The sequence below is a fragment of the Drosophila serrata genome, unplaced genomic scaffold (assembly GCF_035046125.1).
Source record: "Drosophila serrata isolate PLE 108 unplaced genomic scaffold, ASM3504612v1 contig_295, whole genome shotgun sequence".
Lineage (NCBI taxonomy): Eukaryota > Metazoa > Arthropoda > Insecta > Diptera > Drosophilidae > Drosophila > Drosophila serrata.
Window position 1 is genome coordinate 1,251,845 of NW_028257193.1, and position 18,708 is coordinate 1,270,552.

The window sequence follows — 18,708 nt, forward strand, 5'->3', positions numbered from 1 at the left end:
TTCGGCAAAATATATAAATCTGGCAGCCTCAATGACCTCATGAAAGTTGCATAATGAGATTCGGCCCAAGGAGGGAGAAGTCTGGGCTGCTGACAAGTTGATTGCAACCCGTCCCGCCATCTGACAAATGCAAACATCGAGGCAATGCACGGCAGTGTGGTCCAGACATGGACACAACCCCGAGACTGTTGGAGCTGCAAAATTAAAGCAGTTCCTGCTGACTGAAATTAAATGAAAAAGGAAAAACACATGAAACACACGACGAGCAGACAGAGCTGGAGCCGGCATCGGAGTCGTAGCCGGTGCTGGAGACCATGGTCTGTGGGCAGTTGTCCGTGACCGGACAGCCGCAAAAAGTATCTTTAATCGGATTTAAATGGAACGCTTTTAAGCAGCAGCAATGCCCCACCTGTGAATCCCCGGGGAAATGCGAACAAGTTGTTATTTTTCTGCCCCCCGAAACCAGGAATACTTTTATTCACCACGTCACTTCATCCCACGCTCAGGAACGCATGTCTCGGAACTTTCTGAATCTGGAGCCAGTGATCAGTACAAGTCCCAACATTTGCCAGCTAGAGGGCATGAGATTCACCAATCGGTACATCAGAGCCGAGAATCCTGGCAGCAGGACCTCCTGTTCCCCGCGCATCATTCCTTCCACACTGCGTTTTGCCATTTCCTGGCCACTGATCAGCGGATACAATTGGCCAATTCCCACTTGTCCCGACATATCCGTCACCTCGTCATTGGTGGTCAGGAATGTAGGGAATACGGTGGTCACATGGATGTCCTTCTGCTTCTCCATAAACAGCTCCATGCGAAGGGACCTCATGTGGTACGCCACTCCTGCCTTGGTGGCCGAATAAGTCGAACTATATGGCAATGGAAAAATACCTGTTCGAAAGATAAGAGAACTTGAGTTATAAGATATCGAAAGTAGAAGATTAACTTACCTCCCAGAGAACTGATGCTGAGGATATGGCCCCTCCGCAACTCCTTCATTTTGGGCAGGAAAACGGACTTGGTCTGGAAAGTAGATGTGTGTTAAATATACTTGAAATAAACCGGAATTGAATAGTAATTATAATCAGTATACTACAACGCACCCAGAAGTGTGACGTTAGGTTCACATCTATCATAAGCTGCACTTCTGCGGGATCAGGGTTAATGCAATTACGATGTAACAAAACTCCTGCATTGTTAACCAAAACAGTTACCGGTCCCAGATCAACAACCACTGTCTTATTCAGCTCAACGAGTTGCTCAATACTTGTGACGTCTACCTATAAAATTATACCGGTTCAAGGGTAATTACAAGTATGTAATTAAATGTTTTTATACTTTGTGCGAAACGAGAGTGATTCAAAACCAGTTTGACTGTCATTTGACTTTACTTACCTTATAAGCCTTAGCCTGAACATCATAGCATTGTTCAATTTCCTTCACTGTGCTCTCGGCGCCGGTCAAGTTGATATCGACCACAGCAATGTGGCATCCATTTTTGGCCAGCTCCAGGGAAATGGCGCGACCCAGACCATGTCCTCCACCTGTTACCTGGACAACATAAGGGAAAATCATTATTCAACTTCAATGATTTTACCACAGGACAAAGGTCTAAGTCATGCGTTTTTATTATTATTATTATCAAGTCTATTAAAACCATTTTAAAGATACTTTATTCATACAAAGTTTTACAACAGTTTTAGCCTGTAATTTGACTTGCTGCTAATTGTTACAAATTAAAAAATTAATAATATTCATATTAAAACATGATGTACTTTTGTACCCCTTCAAGGCTATTATAATTTGAGTAAAATGCTTTTAAAGTAGTAAGGAGTCATTTCCATCCCTTTAAACCACATTTATTCTTGATCAGAATCAACAGGCAAATCAATCTGACCATGTCCGGTAAACAACAAAATTTATAGACCTTACAAAAACTAGCATAGAAACGCTTTCCCAATTAAAATGAATTCGGTTTTTGCCTAAGTTATGAGTTAGTTATTTTTAAACTTTGATTTATTGGCTTTTTTAACTATTATTAAAATCATTTAGATTTAGGGAACCCTAAACTTTGTATTTGCAAATAATTTGCTCAAGTTCCAATAAGTGTAACTTATAAAGTTTTCTTTTTTAATACTTAAACTCTATATATTCTATTCTATTTGAATCTACTTTCATATTTCAAAACTTTAAAGAAATGACAATCAAAATGTAATAACTTTGAAGCTACAGTGCAATTTTATTTGATTCAGACCCGCTCTATTGCCAATTTTGGTAATTAAGTGTGTCAAGATTTTGGTGGCCAAAAACTCACCACTGCCACTTGACCGGCGATACTCTTCGGGGATGAGCAGCAGCGGCAGAGCTTGGCGAACAAGTTGCTCAACACGGCGGCAACGATGATCAGTGGAGTGATCGCCACCAAACCGATCAGTGATATGTGCGCCTGCGCCTTGACCAGAGTATTCCACACCGACATTTTCCGTGATATATAAGAGCCACGTCCGAGTCGCGAGAGACGCAAAACCGCTTTGATTGTGAATTCGAAACCCGAATCGCAGGTCGCTGATCGCACATGCCACTCGCGAAACTGAGAAACTGGCTTTTCGACATCAAGAGTTTGCATTAAAGTCACCCCATTCCGCAGTGACCCTGCGCCAACGGAGCTCGTCAATTAGCAGTGACTGCGATTTATTCAATACTAATGCAGGGCAAGTGTTTGCAAATGAGAGACCCATTTACCACAGGCTCCCCAAAAAAATAATAATAGTCTGGGCTAGCATTGTCGGCAAATAAATAGAAAAATCACCTCCTGCACAGATGGGACAGCCGCGATGCGGTAAGTAATGTTCGATATATATGAACACACCAGGAAAGGCAACATTGGTTTTAATACCAAGAGAGAGTTCTACTCGACAACGAGATACCGATTATTTGATAGAAGACTTTCTTTGGTATCTTTAAGAATAATATCTAAACATTTCGTGTCTGCTCCGAATGCCTCAGAGATATCCAAAGTCAAAGAAACAACCCGTTTCCCTGTACATCCCCTGCTTAGTATACCCTTCTACTGTACCATTAATGGGTACAAAAAAAAGAGCCGAGCATGCCCATTAGTAATAAATAAAAGCAATTTTTTTGTGAACTACAAAAAACAGTGGAGAGACTACAAATGTACAACAGGGGCACACATGAGCATCCAACCCCTCATATACATATAAACACAAACACTCTGAGCTCCAGCTCAATAAAAAACAAGAAGGAAAATAACATCGAGAGATGCCAACGAAAAAATGATTTTCTGACAATAAAGTGGATATCCATAAACGAAAACGAACAGAAAAAAAATCGGAGCACCAGCTCACATATATGTATAAATAGACAAATGGAAAATAAAGACAGACAAAGGATAATTTTATATTGAAGTAGAATGGTTGGCCAGATGAGTATAGAGCGGGAGGGAGCACTTGCCGGCTGTGGTTTTTAGTTAAAAATAACAAAAGCGAGCGACAAAAACGAGAATCGTGAAATATGTATATTTCATTTGGATATTATTCCAGGGTGCCTTAGCTATCCAATTAACTTTGCCATTCATTTTTATGCCATACTAGCTGTACCCTGCCACGTTTCTCTGTGGCATATTATGGTTAAGAGGGCACTTCTGAATACATCAAGGTTCTGGCAAAATCATCTTCCTGGCATAAGGTGAAGAAGGCAGTCAGAGTTGTCGCTGGCCGATTCAGGACTCTTTCTTGCACATTTTTTCTGTGAAATAGACACGTTGACCATTCTCCAAATGGACTGCCACGTTTCTCTGTGGCATATTGTGGTTGAACGCATAAGAAATAAGTCAAACAAAAAATAATAATTTTCAAATTAATTTAATTCTGTAATACTTGTTGTATACAATATTCTTTGTTTCTCCATTCGCCGCGTAAATATAAAGATTTTTTGGTTTTCCGACTCGTGAACACGCAACATATAATTGTCCGTGTGAAAAACAATCTTCATCCAAATCCAGACCACACAACTCCAGAGATTGACCTTGAGCTTTATTTATGGTCATTGCAAACGCCAAACGAATGGGAAACCGCAATTTCTGTTCATCAATTTCTTGACTGCGAGTCGCGTACCGTTGCAGAGTTTCGGCGGATTTATATTCCGGAGCATGATAATCGGCACACCTATTTTTAATTTCAATATGTGTGGTGGCATTCCAGGCAGATCAAGTGAGTTTAGAAATTCGTTAGGGTAATTAACTGCTTCCTCTGCCTCCACAACGGTATCTATCGACTTATATGTAATTTCGTCAGTTTCTATGCTTTTTTGGATTACATGATTGAGCTGGTAGACATCTTTGTTCTTGGCAGCGAGAATCGCTCGTCCACTGAGCCAATCGTGATTCCTATAATTTATTCGGATATTGGGGAACACTTTTTGGATAAGTTCTTCCTTCGATGTAACTAAATTACAGAAATTCCCGGGCAATACTATTTTTCTCGACGTCTCATTGACTGGCAGCTTTCCGTTCCCAATGTCCAGTAGCTGTCGTGAGAATACGTCGGCTGAGTCATCGTTCTATAACTGGACACGCATATTCGTCTTCAACTGTAATGTACGTACATGTTTCCACAATATAGAATATTTCAGGCAAGCATTTATCTCGTCAGCTGGTGTCGATCGGGAAATCACAGGCAACGTTTGTCTGAAATCCCCTGCGAGCAATATTAACGCGTTCCCATGCATTGCTCTCAGCCGCTCAGTCTCTCGGAAGGAGGCCCGTTTTTCGTCAGTCATATTCGTAATCTTACGTCTTTTTGCTTCTGTATTGCGAATACAACGACCCAATCTCGACTTTTTTGGTGGCATGACTTCGTTTCTTACTGAACCTGAACAAAAAATAAAATTTTTATCTCCAATTTCTTCTTTCAATATGTTTTTAATGTTTGACAGGAAATGCTTTGATTTGTAGAGGGCGCAGTAGTAGGGGCACGGGGAAACGCTAAAAAAATAGATATATTCGCAACCGCAGATAAGCTATCAACATCAAAAGTAGTCAATAACCGAGCTGGAACCTCAACGCATGTTCTCTAAAAATTTGGGCTTAAACGGTTCAGAACTTTTCAACTTTCTTCTTTCAATATGTTTTGAATGTTTGACAGGAAATGCTTTGATTCAGCTGGCTGCCTGTAGATGGCGCAGCAGTAGGGGCACTTGGAAACGCTAAAAAAATAGATATATTCGCAACCGCAGATAAGCTATCAACATCAAAAGTAGTCAATAACCGAGCTGGAACCTCAACGCATGTTGTGTAAAAATTTGGGCTTAAACGGTTTAGAACTTTTCGAGTCTATGAAGGATGTAGACACGAACAGAGCATTTTTATATATATAGATTTGATAATTGGGTGATGTGAAAAGTTCTTAAAGTATCCCTTAGCCTATAAGTATAATAATTTACTACTATTTGGCTGTTTATATAATTACAAAAGTGTATTTGAAAGTTAACTTTATAAAAAAGCACTCTCTTAGCTCTTTCCCACTTTGGCAATGGCATTTTAATAGGGCTTTAGCTTGGTCAAGGTGCAACTAGAGCAGGTTCTCCACACCTGCTACTGGCGACTACATTTCTCCCCCAAAACCAGTCAGTTTGATATCAATTTTTTGCACTTGAATCACTTGATCTTTGGTCGATTGCTACTTAAAGATCTCCCCTCGATCTCAAGCTCAACACTCTGCGATATCTCAATTCTTCGATCACTGCAAATAAAAACGATGCCAAAATTGGAAACTCAAGCCCTTTAGGCAACCATATGAGGCCTGGAATGCTCCTCCCTTTGTATCTCCTTGCATTTTGGCACAATTACGAGTCCTACTTCTTTACTGAGGAGGACACACGTGATGCAATTTTTTATTTATTTAAGCAAATACTTGATTTTATTTTGGATGTTGCCAAAATCGGGTCACACTTTCTGCACGTGGTGTCTCTTTGCATGCGACGCTTTTTTTTGTGGCTATTGATATGTGCCTTCGATGATTTATGGACTCGGCGGCGTCTGCGTATTTTGCGGGCAACAGGAGCACATGGCACATGGACATCCTTAATCCAGATACTCTTTACATCCCGCCATGTGCCCCTTGATTGTCAAAACTCTGCGCCACTCAGCGGTGCTCGCCCGACAAAAAACACTTCAGCTTAAAGGGCACTCAAAGTACATGGGCACTGGTGAAGAGTGAAGAGAAGTGCTGTCAGCCTTGAACCACGGAAGCTAGCTAAATTAGGCACTGAAAATAAATAATTAAGAAAGAAAAACAATTCAAACTATATATAAAAGGTAATATCTAACATACAGTATGTTATCAATAAAAAGTACTATTTTGAAGTCAAGTGATATAACCTTTTGAACCTAATACACACTATCAATTGGTATAGTATCTATAAGTAAATATTTATAATATTTTCACATGATTTATTATATTAGTGATAATAATAATCTTAGCCATTTTAAAATTTAAAGAACTGGCACCTCAAATCCTTTCTTATACTTTTTTAAATAGCGAAAAGTTAACCCACAATAGCTGAAAGGACACCGCTGATGTAGAATATTATCCGGCAGTGTCAGAAAAATGCAGAGGAGTACTTGAGGTAACGGATTAGAGGTGGTTAATCCTATTCCCCAAGGTTTCCCACGGCAAAGGACCCAACGAATTGGAAGCAAGGGTTGGCATGCCGCAGCTGGCAGGGAAAGAAGGGAAAAACTGAAAAACGGAAAAGTGTGGAGCGAAGTTTGAGTGCTCAAACGCGTTAATCTCGATTGCTTTTCCATTTTTTCCATTACTTTTCTAATATTTCATATTAGCATGCCGGGCGGAGGGCACTCAGAGTGGAGCTCAGGAGTCTTGTAAGAGACCAGAGCTAACGCAAAAAAAAAAAGAAAAAGAAATAGGGAAAGGGCGAGGCAATTTCTCAGCGCAACTGTCAACACCAATCTGAAGTGCTACTGCAGCAGCAACAGGACCTAATGAGACAGCCACGGATAACATGCCATTTTCGATTGCGATCCCTGCACATGTGTTTCAGTTTATTACAATGCAACAAGTACACGGCCAGTAAATGTAAATAAATTAGCTGGTCGTGTAATGCACAAGCCTCTCGAGGACCGAACACATTCTGCAATATGACACCAGCCAGGACACTGGCACTGCCAGCTACTGCATCCAGGCATCGCTTCAATGTGTTTGTTTAGGTGCAAGGATAACAGTTTCTCACGCCTGCCAGGAGCATCCGCAGTCGAAATCCACTTGAACCCGCTCTGACAGTTGCATGTCATAATTTAACAGTCGGAAAATGCGCGGCAGGTTGCCATCCTGCAGGATAATCAAGTTGCAGCTCCCGCTCCTGCTCCTGCTCCTGTTTCTGATCCCGATCCTGATCCCTTTTGCTGTTATTGTTTAGCTGAGGTTTCCCCACATGCCTACGGTCGCTCCACATTCCTCTTTTTTATAGCTCCCAGAGATTTTATTGCCGCCTGCGATGGGATAATCCTTATTGACATATTTATGCACGGTTCAAGCAACGAAATGGAAATTTTTGGCGTCGCATGGTTCGCTGGCATTTGCCTCTCGTGAGTGGGCGTGGCCCTGGGCTAATGGGCACCACATGTAAATGTCTCTAGGTGAATGAATTAAGGTTCCGCCTCCACACTGCAGTTGAGTTTCACACAGAGAGGAATAGTTTCATACGATTTTTACATATTTCAGGTTATTAATATGATTTATTAAACTAACTAGAGATAAGAAGAAAGACCAACTTTGGGAAGACAAAGTTAATATGTAGCCTGGCAAATTTGAATAATAGGATCGAATCTTAAATCGATCATAACTTGGCTTAAAATATTATTTAATATTTTTACATGCAATTTTTTTCGACAAATCAAAGCTTAAAAAAAGCATAACTAAGCCAAAAAAGCTTTAATTTCAATTCGAAAAGCGTTCTAATGTTAGTTTTTATTAAGTTAATAAATCTGCACGCTCAGATTCAAATTTAAAGAAATTCAATTTTTTGTCAAATTTTGACAATTTTAATGATGTAACCCCTAATAAAAATTTGAATTTTTCAAAAATTTTGAAAAAATTAAATTCTTGCCGGATAAGGCCAAATCGATTCGTCTGTTGATGCTGATCAAGAATATATATGATTTATAGGGTCGAAAATGTTTCCTTTACTTCATTTAAAGCTTCGTTCTGAAAGCATAATACCCTCTAAAGGGTATAAATCGAATTGTTTTTAACGAATTCATGCTCCCTCTTTTATTTAGGAAGCAGCCAAAAAGGGTTGTCGTTTTCATGTTTATATTCTAAACAATTGATTCCAGGTTTAATATAATCAAAAATGTGAAAATAGAGAAAATTCTGCATTTAAATTTCGATATGAATATTCAGTTTAGAAAGGGTGTATTTTATGTAAATACAATGTACATTTAAATACAAAAATAAATAAAAGGACTGCAAGAATTATTAAAAATTTTCGTTCTCTGCAGTAGCAGTGGCACTTTCCATTTGAGTTCGAGTTCAAGGCGCAGCGCACATGGCTGTCGAGTTCTATGGGAATTATCTAAGGAAAATACGTTACATTGAGCAGCCAACACCTGTGTCAATGCGACAGATCGGGCGTTGGGCTTCTGCTTAATGCTCGTAATTAATTTTCCGTGCCACAGACAGGAGCACAGGCACAGACACAGAAAGAGACCGGGACAATGGAGGATGTCCTGATGCACGGCATTAACTGAGCATGCAAACGATGCGTCAACGATGGTCCTCGGCCCAGGCGGCAAACGCTATTATTTACACAACAAACACTTGTAATTACACAAAGGGGAGGGGAATGGAAGCAGGACGGAGCCGCAATTAAAAGCGAAAGGATAAACACAAATAAATGAGCGACACAAAAGGGGCAGACAAGATGGCTGCAGCTGACTTGGATGATGGGGGCCCAAGACAAAGGCTAGTTTACTAGCAACACCGGCAACAACGAGTACATATACCTAAAACAAGTACAACTATGTATAACACCACGGCCCGAAGACAACAATGACAAACGGACGGATGAACGGACGGCATTAAATAATTGCTCATACACAAGTGTCTACGCACAAAAGCAGCCAGAGGAGCTGGACGGACAGAGGAACAGGACGAGACCAAGCGGAGCAAAAAATTTCCAAGCACGTGTTGCAGCTCGGAGAACCATGGCCAAGCCCCAACCAGACCCCATCCACCTTTTCGTCTTGGTGTGTGAAAACTAGTTAACAGCTTTTATTTACTTGGCAAACAGACTGAAACGTTGTAAAACAACAAATGCCTAAGCCGCAGGACATAAGCATAACAAGGCTTGCACAAAAACACACGTCCTTGCACTGAACAAATTTAGTTGATTTAAATGTCGGAAATAATAACATAAAAGAGGGGAATTATATATTCTTTCAAGTCCCAGATTAATACAATAAATCATGTTATAAATTCAAGGCATAAATAATGTCCTTTGATATTTCCTTAGTAAGAGTGAAATAAATCTAAATCTTTTTCTGGATCTGTATGGTCACGCAGGGATGGGATAGAAACATGACCCGGCCGTCTAAAAACTACCCGTTGTCCACTGCGGTCAGCGGAATGGAGACGCCACTGATGGAGACGCGCGTGCAACTGACTGTGCCGCTTGGACGTTTCATAACCAAAGTGAAAAGTTGGGAAACAATCGCCTCCGATGCTGCTCCAGGCAGGATGTCCCCGCCCCAGGATGCCACTAAGCTTGGTACCGTGACAAAGTTCACTCAGTATTCAGCTCAACTTGACTCGGTCAGCTGGTCAGCGGTCAACGTGGCGTATACTCGATGGCCACATACTCGTTGCCTCCTGCAGGGGTCTGTAAGAAGGCCATACACATAAATTATATGCCTTTATTTAGGCGAAACAATGTTGTTGACCAGCATCAACTTGATGGCGAAAACAACGGCCAGAAACATGAGCAGAAACAGAAACAAGTTCCGAGGACCAGGAACAACAATGAAACTTTTAGCAAACAATCGAGCCAAACTAAGCGCCTTCAACTAATGACGACAAACACAAACCGAAATGCATTGAAATTTGTGTTAGAAGCAACCAGTTGAGCCTCGGGCTGGGGGGTCCAAGAACATCAGCTCGTAAACTATGCTGAAAATTCAATAACCAAGCGAGAACAGACTCAAGAACAGATCCCCGAAAATCTCTGAATAACCCAGGCAAACAACAAGCCACCGAAGGACATTTTGCAAGAAAAATGCATCTGCATACGAGCGCATGTATTGTACATTTTCCGGTTGATGACAACAAAAGCCTGCTTAATGACAATAATAACAGATTTGCCAACCAAAAAGAAGACTTCAGGAGAAGCATGCTGTCTGTTCCAGTTGCAGGTCGGTTAATGGTCTGTGCATGGCAGGAAGTCCACTTCTGGGGTGTTCCACATATCCTTGCTGCTGCCACTTTGAAAGAAAATTCATTAAGCGACAATGCATAAGCCAGAGCCTGGTTCTGGACGTGGACACAGGAGCTTTATCCTGTTAATAACGAGAGGAGACCACAACCGCAGCAAACCATTTCCTTTCCACCGACGATGATTGGCTCAATTTGCCTCCAATTAAAAATAAATTGAGGCACCTTGTTCTGCCGCAAACTAAATGGTTGCACTCCCCAACCACTCCGATCCACATTCATGCAACTCGCTTTCGAAGGCGAGAAACGCGACCTCCGCAGTATGGGGCCAAAACAAAAAATTGATTTCAACTTCGGTTGCCGTCGAGCCTTTGTATTTATAGCCCGTATTGTCACTTTCCGCTGCTCTATAGAGTTCTTGAAAAGAGAGCATAAAACAAACAAATCATGCTCCGATACGCACACATAAAAATGCATAAATATTCTATTTTGAGTTGACATTTTGACAAGTGAATATGAATATTGCAGGCGCTGAGTACAATTTATAATTGATATGTATAAATAATGGACAAAGCCATTTTGTAAATGGGTTTAATGAAATGAACGAGCGAGGCTTTTGTAATATGCCGCCAGCAAAAAAATTGTGCAAAGTAAAATAAGTGTCTAAATCGTTAACTCTTATTAGAAATACCCTGTAACTAGTCATAAATAAAAAAAAGGAACCAACTTTTTAAAATCTTGCATAGAAAATCGGTCATAACTAAGTCAAAAATTCATTAATTTTCAAAAGAAAAATTATATTTTTTAAAAGGTTAATAAATCTGCATACTCAATATACAATATAAAGAAATTAAATTGTTTCCCAATTTTTGAAAATTTTAACGATGCAACCCCTTAAAAAATTTTCAAATTTCGAAAAAATGTTCAAAATTTATTTTTCAACCGCTAGAAACATTCTCCAGTTGATGCTGATCAAGAATATATATGATTTATAAGGTCGAAATGACTCCTTCTGACTAAATATATAGTATCCTGCAATAATAGAAGTAAATATTCTTTTAATTTGTTCCTTTTCACTTGAAATATTACTTAATAAACACAAATATATCTTGGTTAGGATTATGCTGCTATAATATACAACCCTGTCGTAAAATTAACATCTCCCTCTGTTGTATTATATACCCTGTTTATTATGACTATTTCATTTATTAAAAGCAAAAGTGCCTAAAGTCAATTAACTAAAATTTCATTAAATAAGTTTTTGGCAAACAATTAAAATGATGTGGAATAATGTATCAAAGCATAGGAACATTTGCTTTACACTCCAGAAATTCGAGCTTTAATTATATACAAGTATTCAGCATAAAAGGTCAGAGTTTAGATTGAGACAAATTTAAGTAAATTTGGAATCAATTTTGCCTGAATGGATAACGATGAGAATCAGCTGCAGCCTGTGCTGGAAACCCTTCCGGCTGGCAATCGGTGGGCAGACTTGGCGGAGATAACCAGAGGCTCGGAGCAGCTGATGGAGAGTGTCACCTGCAGACTGGATGCCCTGAACACGGCGCTCGATCGTCTGGAGGAGCGGACTGATCGAATTCTTGTGGAGCTGCGGCAATTGGTTGGCACAGAGAATCAGCGCAAAGGTCACGAAGGCTGTGGAGATCCAGGTGCCGATGAATAGGCTAATATAATTCATCATTTAAGTCTTTCACGATATATACTATATGTAATTAAAGCATAACGAATGCTTAGTAGATAATTTAGATGTTAAATAAATTCGAGAATGCACATCATCAATCTTTCTCTGGGTTGAATCGAATGGAATCGAAATTGAAAAAAACTTTGCGGGGGCATTAAGGCAAGCAGAAGATCCATAAAACGCTCGACAGTTTGTTTGTTTTTTTATGAGAACTGTAACCCTAGCGCACAAATAATTAGTGAGCTATTTTTATGGATCGACAATGCCGCTGCGCCTGCGCACCCAGCACCAAGTTCATCGAGTGCTGGGGCACTGGAGTTGGGAGCTGGGGAACTGAGGAGCATCAGGTGCTGGGGGTCTCCTCACATAATTGTAATTAGAATTTACATTCTGGATGGCAGAAGCTGGAGGGACTGAGTCTCGTTTGTTTGTGTTTGTGCACATGTTGCTCGGCATTTGAAGATTTCAGCGTGCACTTAATCACTTGAGTCGCGTCCTCACCATATGGGGTCCTTTTCCGAGTGCCGTCATCTGGCAGGTTGTATATAGGTGGTGTTATAACCTGTTAACCCGCCGCGGCATTGAGCCCGAAAATATGCCACAAAGCTATCGGTACAACTGGCACTCGACTGCGTTTAATTAACAATTAATGAAATTGCAATTTGCACAACCCTCCGGCGAGAACAGACCGGGGATATTATGTTAATGGCAGTGCCTGGATGGGGCACTTGCCCTGGTAATTCTTCATTAATCAGCAACGCAATCATTTACGTAAATCGCAAGCTGCAAAAGCCGGGAAAATGAGAGCCGCCAAACCTAATTGCAAGTTATGAATATCTCATCGAATATTAAATCGATGGCAATCGCTTAACTCCGACAAGCCGCGACCACGTCCATGTCGGCCCTGATGATGATGATGATGATGAGGATGTTGTTGATGTCGACGAAGGCGATGAATGGCAGTGGTCTGTGGGATGTCCCGTCGGAAGTGGCGACACTTAATTGCTTATTGAGTGCGTTTTCAATTTTTATTGAGCTCAGCCCCGAGAGTCATATGCATTGTGCTGCGGCCTGGCGTGGTCATTAAATCTGTGGCTGGCTATGCTGGAAAGTAGGCTACAAATGGCAATCGATCCACCTGGGCGGGAACGAAAGGCCGGAGGCGGATGCGCAGTAACTCCCAAACTCATTAGCACTATCGGGAACATGGAGATAACCACGTAATAATCGATGCTGGATGCTTGTCATCCTTATCAGTTGGAGGGCACATGCAAAAATATTTCCTTTTTGGGTATTTCGGGTATCTGAAGTCAGTCAGTCGATAGATGTGCTTGCCGCATTTCGGTCATAGTGAAATGAGAGTTGTAAACTGGTTAACAATAGTTTTGGTGAACTTGCTGGGTCACCGCTCCCTGGCTCTGGAGTTTGCAGAGTGCGAGAGTGCCCCACAAATGGGAGTTTACGTGGCCAGCTTCAGTAACTGTTCAAAGTACATTTACTGCGCCGGACCTGGATCGTTTGAGGCGGAATGCCTGGACGGTCACTACTACAACGAGAAGCAAGAACGCTGCCTGGATAAGGATCTGGTTAAGAGATGTCAGCCGCTGGCTACCACCACTGAGCCACCGGTAAAGCAAGTAGCACCTACAGTGGCCCCAAAGACGGAACCTCTGACCATCACCCTGGAGGAGTTGCCCAACGCCGGACCCTGCTATCCCTATATGGTGTGCTACGAAGGAGCTGGCCTGGCCAGATCCTGTACTCCCGCCCATCTGGTTTCCTGTAATCGCCGCCAGTCGCCGGGCATTATTACTAGCTGCCAGGTGGGCGTTTATGGTTTTATGCCCCATCCCCTGAACTGCGCCTACTTCTACTACTGCTCCAGTGGCCACAAGCTCCTCCATCGTTGTCCGGTCAACTACACCTGGCACTATGAACGCAGCTCCTGTGTGCAGCAATCCGAGAAGAAGTGCTTCTCCGAGGCCGTGCGACTGCGAAGACGGAGGCCAACGAGGCCGGCAAAGCCCAAGGTGTAACGCTCGCGTTACTGTTAGGAAGATATATTTAAGTTAAGTTAAGGTTTCGTATAAATAGCTAAACATTTAAACCTAGCGTAAGCAACAGTTGAATTAAGAACTGCGAATGGGAAACCAAAAAGCTTCGAGCTCTCCTCGTAAATGCTTTTGGGATGGTATGGTATGGTTCTCACTCCTCACTTCCAGTAGAACAGGTGAGCACTTCGCACGTCGAAGTGGTAGAAGCGCAACAGCATGTAGTCCTGCCACTTGGTGGGCAGCAGTCTGGGAAGGAAGCGGAGACAATAATCGTTAAAAATAGTTAGCGCACGACGGGCTAATTTCATTCCCACCTGAGGAGCCACACACTGAGTGCGAATATTTTTGGCACGTACACCATGCGCTCGTTCAAGAGCACGCCCTTGACAATCTTCTCCGCCACGTAGGGAGTGGACAACCCGGGGTAGCTTTGTGCTATGCTAAAGGAAAGAATTCGAATCAGGCAATCGGGTAATGGGAATCCAGGAAATCTCACCCTGCATCGCTGAGCAGCGGCAGATCTCCGCTGGTACGCATCAGGTAGGCATTGGCCACTGTGGTACGCACATAGTCGCAGTCCGACAGACGGAGCTCAGCTCGCAGTGACTCCATGAATCCTTCGATACCATATTTAGTGGCCGTGTAGATGCCAGCTCCGGGCAAAGGAACCAGGCCTTCATGAAAGATACTAGAGTTAATTCAGGAGATCTACTTAACTAAGGTCTTCTCCTTACCAGCCAGGGCATTCACTGCCACCAGGTGACCAGACTTGCGGGTTATCATCTTGGGCAGAAACTCCTTAGTGGTCTGGCCAGGAATATAGGAACAATGTAATGTTAAGATTCATAGAGAACAAATCAGAGTACTCACCATTATGTAAGAGCCCAGATTCAGCTGCAGAATCGTGTCGATTTCATCGCTCTTTAGCGAGGGCGTTGAGGTCATGGGCATAAGGGAGGCATTGTTGACCAATATGTCCACGGGACCCAGTTCCTTCTCCACCTTGGCGGCCATCAGCTGAAGCTCCCGCGGCGAGGAGACGTCATTCTGGAACGGATACAACACGTTATTGGGCTACCTCGATGGTGGAATGATCTCACCTTGTAAGCCTTGGCCACACATCGCGGGATCTTGGAGAGCAGTTCCACCGTCTCATAGCAACCCTTGGAGTTGACATCCACCACAGCCAGCTTGCATCCACGCCGAGCCAACTCCAGGCAGATCTCACGTCCCAGGCCACTGCCACCGCCGGTCACCTGTGTGTGCGAAAGAAAGATGGAATTGCGCGATTCACTCTCATTATACTTGAACAAATTAATTAGCTTAATTTGCAAACAATCAAGTCGAGCTAATGCGACTTTTGCATTGAACAAAAACCCCATTTACCGCCAATTATTTGAGAGAGCAGCGACTTATGAATGGCATTACGCATACGCTCGGTGGGCCGACCCTCTCGGGCACAATTGAGTGACTTTTGACCGTAATTAAAGCGAACTGACGACTGTGTGACCTCAGCTGGCTTCTCCACTGAGGGTGGGTCACTGTGTCGTAGCCCCAAAGTTTGGCACGTTCATGCACAACAAAAAAACAATGGAAAAGCTAATAACAATAACAATAACAAGTTTTCAGCACATGGCGTGCGCAGTTGTTGTTGTGGTTATACCATTGCTGAAGAATTTCAATATCATATGCAAATTAACAGCGGCAACAGTTACTAATAGAAGCGATGAATTCTATCTACGCATCCGTGAGATACCAGATATAAGTTCTATCTTTTGCCTCGGAGATCTCTCTCTCTCTCTCTGTTTTTGTTTACTCGCAAGTCGGCCAACGTCATCGGTTGTGCTCGAAGCTGAAAACAAAAGTGAAGTGAAGTTCCTGAGGTTTGCACTTTTGAGCTCTCTCTTTCGTCTCATCTTGTTAAAAATGCGGCGACACACACAGAAAACCAGTTTATAGCCGGCCAGAGGCGCAGGAAAAGGGGGGCTTTCAAGCTGACATTACCCAAATTTATTTACAAATATATCTCAAAAGTCAATCTACTAATTACTTTGCTTCTCACAGGTGGCACGGGACTGATGGCCCCCCTTTTCCAACCAGCTCGCCCCTGTCAGGCCCAAAACCGCAAAATGTATCTGTATCTGTAGTCGTTGTTGTATTTGTATCTGAGGGAACGATCAAAAAGTTGAGACTAAAACAAAAATCGGGCTACAATGATTCATAATGGCGATACGTGAGACGCTTATGGCCGGCACACGCCTACATTCTGAGACCAGAATGGAATGCTAATGGTATCCGAACCCGATCGGGCTCTTTACCATCCAGAGCATCACCTACACACTTGACCTTGACCAGCAAAGTGGCGTCCGGCCCCAATTGACTTTTCCATTTATAAGACGCCACAAGTCAATGTGTAATACATATGCGATTAATGGACCGCGATACAGAACACCGTTTGTGAGCGTTTTCGAAATTCAATCGAAGATTTCCCTTGGCTTACATGAAAATGATGTCACATTAGCTGACCGAGGAAAGCATTGCAAGCATAAACACAAACAGTTGGCCAACTAACACAGCTGGGCACCAAAGTACCATAAATATTTACTTTAATAACTCAGACCCCAGCGATCGGCGACCGCACCCAATAGCTAGTTGGAGACATCGCATAAAAAACTGAATAAAAAAAAAAAAAAAACTGAATAAAAGAAAAGCGGGAAAGCGTCTATGGGTGGGAGCTTGGAGTGGGCCAAAGGTGGGAGTGGAAGTGCAGCCACTGGAAAAGGAAAGTGCGTGACGTTGCGTTTCGCTTGGCTTCTAGCTAGCTGGCTTTATGCCAGATCGTTTATCTGACAGATACTCTTGTCAGATGTGTATCTAAATACACTGAGAGCTATGTGATCTCTTGGTTATTATTTAATAGCCAAATAACATTGTTTTTAGGTGACTTCTACGAAGGTGTATTAACTAGCTTTAACTACCTTAAGGTTTTCTAAAAAGAACCTACAGCTTTCATGATTTCCCCTTTGAAAAGAAAAGCCTGAGAAACATATGTATATAAAAGCATTTGCATAAAGCAAACAAACTTAAGTAGTAATCTCTTACTATCTTTTCCCAGAGAAGACTTTAAATTACATGGCTAAGCAGTTAACCCAAAAAGACTTCTTACCAGTGCCACCTTGCCGCTGACATCCTTCTCCTTGAGTCCCAATGCAAATAGATAATCCAGCAGATGCTTCAGGAAGACAGCAAACAGAATCAGTGGCAGCAGGATCAAGAACAAGATCACTTTCAGGTTGAATATGGCCCGGGTGGTCTCATCATTGCGTTGCGCCCGTGCGGCTGCCTGAGCCGCTGTGGGCGTGGCCGAGGAGCCGGGCACTGTCACCGTCACCGATCCCGCTGGTGCCGTTGTGGTGGATCGCGTTATGGTCGTAGTGGTTGCCGTTTCCACCATTTCTGCCACTCACTCACTCACACAGAAAACAAGGGGCAATAAGGTAGATTTTCTTAGCCCAGAAAATTTCGCGGTCAAAACGAATATGGCACAACTTTACACAACTGCAACGCGACGCTGATCAGGCAACAGAGACCAAGCACGAAACCACGACGATACCGCCAACGCCAGTGCCAACAACCGAATGCGAATGCCAAACTACGTGTACAAGCTTTCAACTCTTCCCCATCGACTGAGTGGAGATCGCCGGGTGCTCGTCGTTATCTGGTTTCTGAATCTACGACTGCAGATCCGAGTGGGCAGCACAGCGCCACGGGCCTCTTTGAGTGGATTCGAACGAGTGGAGTTGCAGGCGCGGTTTCACCTGACGTCTCGTCTTGGCCTGGCTTTCTGCTTTTTTTGTTTGGCTTTATTGTTTTCCCCACGCGTGCACAGTGGGCACTGCGGACGACGGAAGATGGGTGCCGATAAGAGCTCTCCGGTGTTTGCTTTCCCTTTATCTAGCCCCCATAAAGATAAAGGTATGAAGTTTCTGGAAACTGGATCTGGGATCTGTTTGTTGAAGGTCCCCATTGTGAGTAATTCATGAATTTTTGCTACTGTCACCCACTGGGAAATGTCAACCTTTTGCCACTACTCAATTAACGAAAAACTCAAATATTTAATTGAGATTTTTTGGGTGACTGTGCATTGGATATATTACATCAATTTTCTAAAGCTTTACTTAAAATAATAAACTCAATAAAACCAGGTGTTAAGAACCTTCTTTTAGCACCACAGAGTTCTTATTTCCATCAAATTATTTAATTATTCAATTTGCTGCCAATTAAGTTCCCCAATATCTTATCTTATATTTTTTCTCTGTGCATCTGAGAAGCGCACCTCAAGTAAGCTCTACTCAATTCCAAACCGCTTTGCTTGGCACTCGCCGAACGAGAATTGAGTGAGTTACTCGATCGATGAACGCTTCTCTCTCTCTTGGCTTCGACCCATTTTCGCGTTGCCAAACTGGTAAGGTGAAAAAGGAAA

General features: G+C 42.5%; 4 protein-coding genes across 5 annotated transcripts; 2 read left to right on the forward strand and 2 right to left on the reverse strand.

The window, feature by feature from the left end:
• Positions 1-444: 444 nt before the first annotated feature.
• LOC110191125 (estradiol 17-beta-dehydrogenase 11) lies at positions 445-3,407 on the reverse strand. Its single transcript, XM_020961878.2, has 5 exons — positions 2,318-3,407; positions 1,399-1,554; positions 1,107-1,283; positions 954-1,026; positions 445-894 (listed from the first exon to the last, which is right to left on the reverse strand). The coding sequence occupies exons 1-5, from the start codon at positions 2,627-2,629 to the stop codon at positions 503-505; spliced, it is 1,110 nt and encodes a 369-aa protein (XP_020817537.2). The 5' UTR covers positions 2,630-3,407; the 3' UTR covers positions 445-502.
• A 2,410-nt stretch (positions 3,408-5,817) lies between these two features.
• Positions 5,818-12,260, forward strand: LOC110191239 (uncharacterized). Its single transcript, XM_086837026.1, has one exon. The coding sequence runs from the start codon at positions 11,893-11,895 to the stop codon at positions 12,151-12,153; it is 261 nt and encodes an 86-aa protein (XP_086693152.1). The 5' UTR covers positions 5,818-11,892; the 3' UTR covers positions 12,154-12,260.
• Positions 12,261-13,177: 917 nt separating this feature from the next.
• Positions 13,178-17,966, reverse strand: LOC110190864 (short-chain dehydrogenase/reductase family 16C member 6). 2 transcript variants are annotated; one of them, XR_015272634.1, is made up of 8 exons: positions 17,392-17,964; positions 15,326-15,481; positions 15,096-15,272; positions 14,960-15,032; positions 14,722-14,899; positions 14,540-14,665; positions 14,280-14,471; positions 13,178-14,218 (listed from the first exon to the last, which is right to left on the reverse strand). XR_015272634.1 is itself a non-coding variant. In XM_020961513.2 (7 exons), exons 1-7 carry the CDS (start codon positions 17,677-17,679, stop codon positions 14,384-14,386), a joined length of 1,086 nt encoding a protein of 361 aa, XP_020817172.1. In that variant the 5' UTR covers positions 17,680-17,966; the 3' UTR covers positions 14,216-14,383. The 2 variants fall into 2 exon arrangements, 1 of the variants encoding a protein (XP_020817172.1); XM_020961513.2 differs by having other exon boundaries at positions 14,216-14,471; positions 17,392-17,966.
• LOC110191405 (uncharacterized) lies at positions 13,497-14,207 on the forward strand. The gene has a single exon (XM_020962263.2). The coding sequence runs from the start codon at positions 13,497-13,499 to the stop codon at positions 14,205-14,207; it is 711 nt and encodes a 236-aa protein (XP_020817922.2).
• Positions 17,967-18,708: the final 742 nt, after the last annotated feature.